The sequence below is a fragment of the Eptatretus burgeri genome, chromosome 17 (assembly GCF_056783735.1).
Source record: "Eptatretus burgeri isolate ZD-2024b chromosome 17, Ebu_testis_v1, whole genome shotgun sequence".
In the NCBI taxonomy this organism is placed as follows: domain Eukaryota; kingdom Metazoa; phylum Chordata; class Myxini; order Myxiniformes; family Myxinidae; genus Eptatretus; species Eptatretus burgeri.
The window spans coordinates 17,262,094-17,268,093 of record NC_140977.1 but is presented as its reverse complement, the minus strand read 5'-3'; the positions used below and the strand labels follow the sequence as shown (position 1 = coordinate 17,268,093).

The following is a 6,000-nucleotide window of genomic DNA, read 5'->3' as shown; positions in this document are numbered from 1 at the left end:
CCAGAGATAGATTGGAACCAGAGATAGATTGTATATAGGAGGATTTATGGAATATAGAATTTCAGTGTGGTTGGGTAGCTCTCCACTGGGTTGGTTGAGCTGCCACATCACCTCCGCATGCGTTGCTCCTTTCAATAAACTGCATATTCGGAAATTCTCTTTGACTCTTCATACTCGGCCGAAGAAAGAGTCTTCACAGTTCACATGCTTTTTTTCCTCTGTGTTTAATCCTATTATATTACACACAGGCCAATTCTCAAATTTATCACATGGAGTATCAGGAAATTCAAGAGGTTCAATTTCTGGTATATTGTTTGGATGAAGCATATTTATATATAGCATTGTTCCACTTAAAATGAAATTCATCTTCACTATAATCAGTGCTTTCATAATCATCATCTTTTAAACTACTTTCTAAACCATTGTTTGAGCACTAGGGTGGAGTGAAAATGAATAATTTTTGTAATGTTCATATTTTTGGTCTGGAATAGTTTTTAAAAGATGAAACACATAATCTTCTTCTTCTTCTTCTTCTTCTTCTTCTTCTTCTTCTTCTTCTTCTTCTTCTTCTTCTTCTTCTTCTTCTTCTTCTTCTTCTTCTTCTTCTTCTTCTTCTTCTTCTTTCGGCTGCTCCCGTTAGGGGTCGCCACAGCGGATCATCCGTTATGATCCGCAAAATGATTTGGCACAGGTTTTACGCCGGATGCCCTTCCTGACGCAACCCTGGTCACCTCTTTCGACACAGGGATATGGTACACCTATTCTAACCGGGGCCGACACCGGGCCCAGTACACTGGTACTCACTTCGCCGACCTCGGAAGGATGACAGGCTGAGTCAACCTCCTGGTGTGCATTAATTCAAGCGGCCAACGGGGCTTGAACTCAGGACCTTTACTCAGGACCTTTTGGATCCCAAGCCGCTACCCGAACCACTACGCCAACACCAGGCTTAAAAGATGTAACACATAATAATAAGTGATATACTAATTTTTTAATTAATTTCTTTAATGACTTCAGGTAGCCCAAGTCTCTCAAATATGACATAAACGGTAAAAAAAATAAACGAATATGGATATTTCAGATAAAACTTGTTGTTGTTCGTCTTCCGGCTGCTCCTGTTAGGGGTCGCCACAGCGGATCATCCATTATGATCCGCATACTGATTTGGCATAGGTTTTACGCCGGATGCCCTTCCTGACGCAACCCTGGTCACCTCTTTCGACACAGGGATATGGTACACCTATTCTAACCGGGGCAGACACCGCGCCCAGTACACTGGTACTCACTTCGCCGACCTCGGAAGGATGACAGGCTGAGTCAACCTCCTGGTGTGCATTAATTCAAGCGTCCAACGGGGCTTGAACTCAGGACCTTTTGGATCCCAAGCCGCTACCCTAACCACTACGCTAACACCAGGCCTAAAAGATGTAACACATAATAATAAGTGATATACTAATTTTTTAATTAATTTCTTTAATGACTTCAGGTAGCCCAAGTCTCTCAAATATGACAAACGGTAAAAAAATAAACGAATATGGATATTTCAGATAAAACTATCTTGATAAAAGTTAATCAAACAGTCATTGCCATTAGGAAATATACAGTCAATGTCAGAAAATCACATTTTATATTCTTTCTTGGTGTTAAACTTTGCCATCTTGTTCCTTGAGTTTTGCCTATTTCTGATCAATCCGTCTCTCGATGACTCGCCGCACACTAACTTTGACGCCTCGGTTACGAGTTTGATTCCGCGCTCTACGGCTTGTATATGGCAAGGGTAACGCTGAAAGTCTACTGATGGGATTTCAGTTTCATTTATTAATGCCCACAGTTCATCATTCGTCATGTTCCGCAATATCGGTGGTTCCGTCACTTTACACGACATCCACTCCACGATTTCCGTGTAATCCTTCGCATCAACATTCAATTTTGGAACAACAAATTGCCGCACCGAACAATCTGTCTCATCTTTCTCTTTCCGTGCCTTCAATATTCTCCTCAGAGCCAACTCGCGTATGGGTGCTCTTTCATCTCTCACCATACACAGCAGAAGATTTTCGGTGTGCGCAAAGTACGCGTTTCTTTGAATTACGGGATCGATAATCTTCTTGTGAGCAGGCGACATGTATCGTGATTTCTGAATAATGTTAAACACATGACGAGCTCCGTCCTTGCATGATGGCTTGCTTTTGATGGCAAACCACATAGGTGCATACACACGCATGATGAACATGGCCAAATGAACCAAGTTTCTCGATGGCTTCTCGGTTGAGACATACAGACGCAAGAGGCGATTCGCCGTTGTTAGCCATCGTGAATGGTTTAAGATTCCGGGTTTACGAAGAGATAGGTCGATTGGGCATTCACCCTTACTCACGGCCTGGCACATCTCATAGAGGTACTTTTGATCTTTGCTTAGATCTTTGGGATCGATTTCCGGTAGTTCTTCATGAATGGCCTTGAACGTCTTTACGGGAAGAGTCGTGCAAGTCTGGAGGGCTTTGCCGATAGGTCCAGAAAAGCTGGTACGTCCAGTGGTAGATCCGTCTAGTTTTTGGAACAGGTGGCGTAGTGGCAGTTCATTCGCATGCAGAAGACACACAAACCATTGTAAAGGTCGATTAATATACTCCTCGATGAGCCGAATAACTCCCCGCGATTTACCTGTATTCACAGCTGTACCATCACAACCAATTACATCGAGTTTATTTAAATCCGCGTTTCTCCTCTTTAAACATTCCACGATTGCGTCTTTTATGGATTGGCTTGATCCTCCATCTGGAGTTACATGGTCATAATACATAGATCCAGGCTCGCTAATTATGCAGATGTGTTCTTCTTGTGGCGAATCTAGGTGATGTTTCATATCTTCCTCGCGTCTGTTGGTCAGAGTCTTGTCTTTTCGTCTGTCGAAATAGAGTCCAAAGATATTCGACTCTGCGCCTTCTTTTGCTAAGTCAGGAGATTTGTTTCTTTCTCTACGTAATTTACTTTTATCAATCACGTTTGTAGTGTCTTCGGAGCTGATGACATTGATGTCTTTCAATCGTGCCGTTGTGAGAGATGCAGCTGCAGCTGCCCGATCGGAAACACCATAATGGTCACATACTTCTGCCAAGGATGGTATCTTGATTCGCATCTGATCGATCTTCATTTTCTTGGCTGGTGTTGGGGTATTTGGGAAAATGTACGGTATATCATCTTTATCGTCTGTCTCACTATGGCTATATTCTGAATCGCTGGCTTCTGTCTGGTCGAGTTGTTGAGTGTTCAGTTGCTTTCGCTTTCGTTTGGACAAGATTGCAGCCTCCTTGCGCTTGTTCTGTTTCTGTAAATGCTTTGTTTCGATAACATCTGTACCGCCAATCATCATTTTACGACATGTGCATTGATCTTCGAGGAAGAGCTTTTCATTCACAGGTACCTTTCGCGCTCTCTCGCATAAACATGTACCGTCACATTTGCAGGTACAGATATCGAAAAGTCTATGTGAATCATTCAGAAATATATCAACCTTGGTTTTTACGCTTTCCTGCTCCTTCCGCTCTCCATATGATTTCATAATACTTCTGTATTTCAAGTAGTATGCCTTGAGAATTTGTTTAGTGCGCTTATGAAGTACAGTCGGTAAAGAGGCCTTATTCCACGAACTTTCAACATCACGACAGACAATATCAATAATATCATTCAATGATGGGTCTTTGTTGTTCTGCATACACTTCAGATCTTGCTTCACTTTCAAATAGTACTTCATCACATCATTATACGTTGGAAGGACATTCAAGGGTAACTTGCTTGGAGCACCGAATATATCACACGCTGTCTTTTCCCTTGTAGGCATTGCCGGCGAATTTGCCGCTCTCTCCTTGGTACGATTCGACATCTGAAATGTAAGGAATGAAGATACTGTTACGATTCTACAATGTAACAAATAACTGCGTAAAATGCATATTAGTCTTCATCACTAATTATCGGTTATAATAGAAGAGGTGGAATATATATTTATTTCTACACTATCATATTACAGCTTACCATAATACTTGCAGAATGCAGATGAATATAGATCAATTCAAAAGCAGCACTGTTACTATGGGAAAACAGCACTACATTGTGAGATGCACGCAACACACAGCATGTTACACTGACACAATGTGTACTCAATGTCTTATCATAAGACAATAAAACACATGCCATGCCCATGTTGCCTGGCAACCACATGAGAGAGGGTCCTATGGGTTGGCAAAGACAAGCTGTCAAACTATGCCAGGAATTTTCCATTGCTTGCAATAATTATAATATAATGGGCTCATCTGCCACATTATTTATATAAATTTCTGGTGTAATATTATGGTACATAATCAAAGTAGTAATTAAATATTTAAACTGTTTAAAACAAAGATATTTTAAATTATTATGCATACTGCATAATATCATTAACACAGGCAATATAAATTGCGAAAGTAGTTTCGGAGTTATCCCCCTTGAAATATTTATTTTCGCGAAAGTTATTAATATTTTGAGTGAGTTGGGCGACCTGAAGTCATTGTTTTAAATGATTATAATTTTGCATTAGTCATTAGTGGGTCATTAGTGGGTCCTAAATCTTTAACAAACTATTCCAAAGGCATCCTGCATATTCTTATATTTCACTCCACCTTATTGAGCAGAAACTCTCAGTATCATAACTGTCTTCTGTTCCAACAGAGATACTATGATAATCCCCAAAATGTTCAGCTGTATAATGACTCATTTATTGAGGAAAGAATCTTGTTCAATCAAAGATATCACAATTTCTTGAAACACCATTTATATCTATATATTTCTATGTGCTAACTGAATCAGCTGTTTTTTTTAAACAGTAAAGGTTATTTTAAAATGAGTTTTGACAATGATTGAACGAAAAACCATTTCTCCTTATATATTAACATTATTCAATTCCCCTATCTCAATTTCATTAAGATTGCCTTTATCTTCTCTTTCCAATGTTTCATTCACCAAATATTTTGATCCTTTCATTTGAATTTGTTTCATTGCCTTCTCCAGTTTTGGATATATTGCGAAAAGGAGAAGAGAACCTTTTGTTAAGATTACTCATAATGAAGGAGAATGATTAAATTATGTTTTTGGAGAAATCAAAGCTTTCCCACAAAAGCAAATTGTTGAGTTAAAATCATAATTCATTATCATTCTTATCCAATAATTATTGCAATTGTCTGTCTTCAATTTTAAAGATTTTTTTTTGGATACACTATAGAGGCTCGTATGAGAGCAAACACACAGAATGTACAACAAGGTGAGCAGGAGATAAGAGGAGCGGGAGAGGGAAGGAAAGGAAAAAAACAGTTAGGAACAGAGACCTGAGATCTGTGGAAGGAAGAGGGATGGGGCAGGGCACACAGGGAAAACAAGATGGACACTACAGGGACTTTCAGGAAGGAAAGCAGAGAATTTGAAGGAGGTGGGTTTGGGGCGGATTAGCGGGGGTAGAAAAGATCGTGGTTTTGGATGGGGGATGATTTGAGACGGTGGTGAACAGCCGTCTTGAAAAGGAACAGAACAGCTGCATTGAAGAGGAACAAAATGAGTGGAGGTGAGCAGTGATCCTGGATTTAGGTAGTTTCACCAGGAGGGGTTGATGTTGGACCGTGTGAGCCCTGTAAGACCAGAAAGGGGGCGGTAGAAGACAGAGAGACCTCTGACCTTTCAGCGATGGTGAAGTGACAGACTCAAAGACTCAGCTTCAGTGTGGGAGATTAAAAAATGATCTTGACAGCCTTGGTTTTCAGGGCAACAAACTGAGTAAAATGTGAGGCAGAGGAGAGCAGTACTCCATCAAGCTGCCGATGAAGGCCTTATAGGTTGATCGGAGTTTACGTGTGCCAAGAAAGGACGACGAAGGATGCCCAGTCAACGGCTGGTTTTGGAGGCCACCTTAGATATGTGATTTTTTCCAAGAAAGATCATGGTTGATGGTGAGACGTTGGAGTTTGAATGACTGAA

At 40.5% G+C, this 6,000-nt stretch overlaps 1 protein-coding gene across 8 annotated transcripts in view; it reads right to left on the bottom strand.

The window, feature by feature from the left end:
• Positions 1 to 205: 205 nt before the first annotated feature.
• Positions 206 to 6,000, bottom strand: part of LOC147009424 (uncharacterized) — a 55,592-nt gene continuing 49,797 nt past the window's right edge. For all 8 annotated transcript variants that reach the window (XM_085861740.1, XM_085861745.1, XM_085861746.1 and 5 more), the window contains one exon: positions 206 to 3,883. In XM_085861740.1, the coding sequence (XP_085717866.1) occupies positions 1,619 to 3,883 (2,265 nt within the window). In that variant the 3' untranslated portion in view covers positions 206 to 1,618. The remainder of the gene's footprint in view (positions 3,884 to 6,000) is intronic.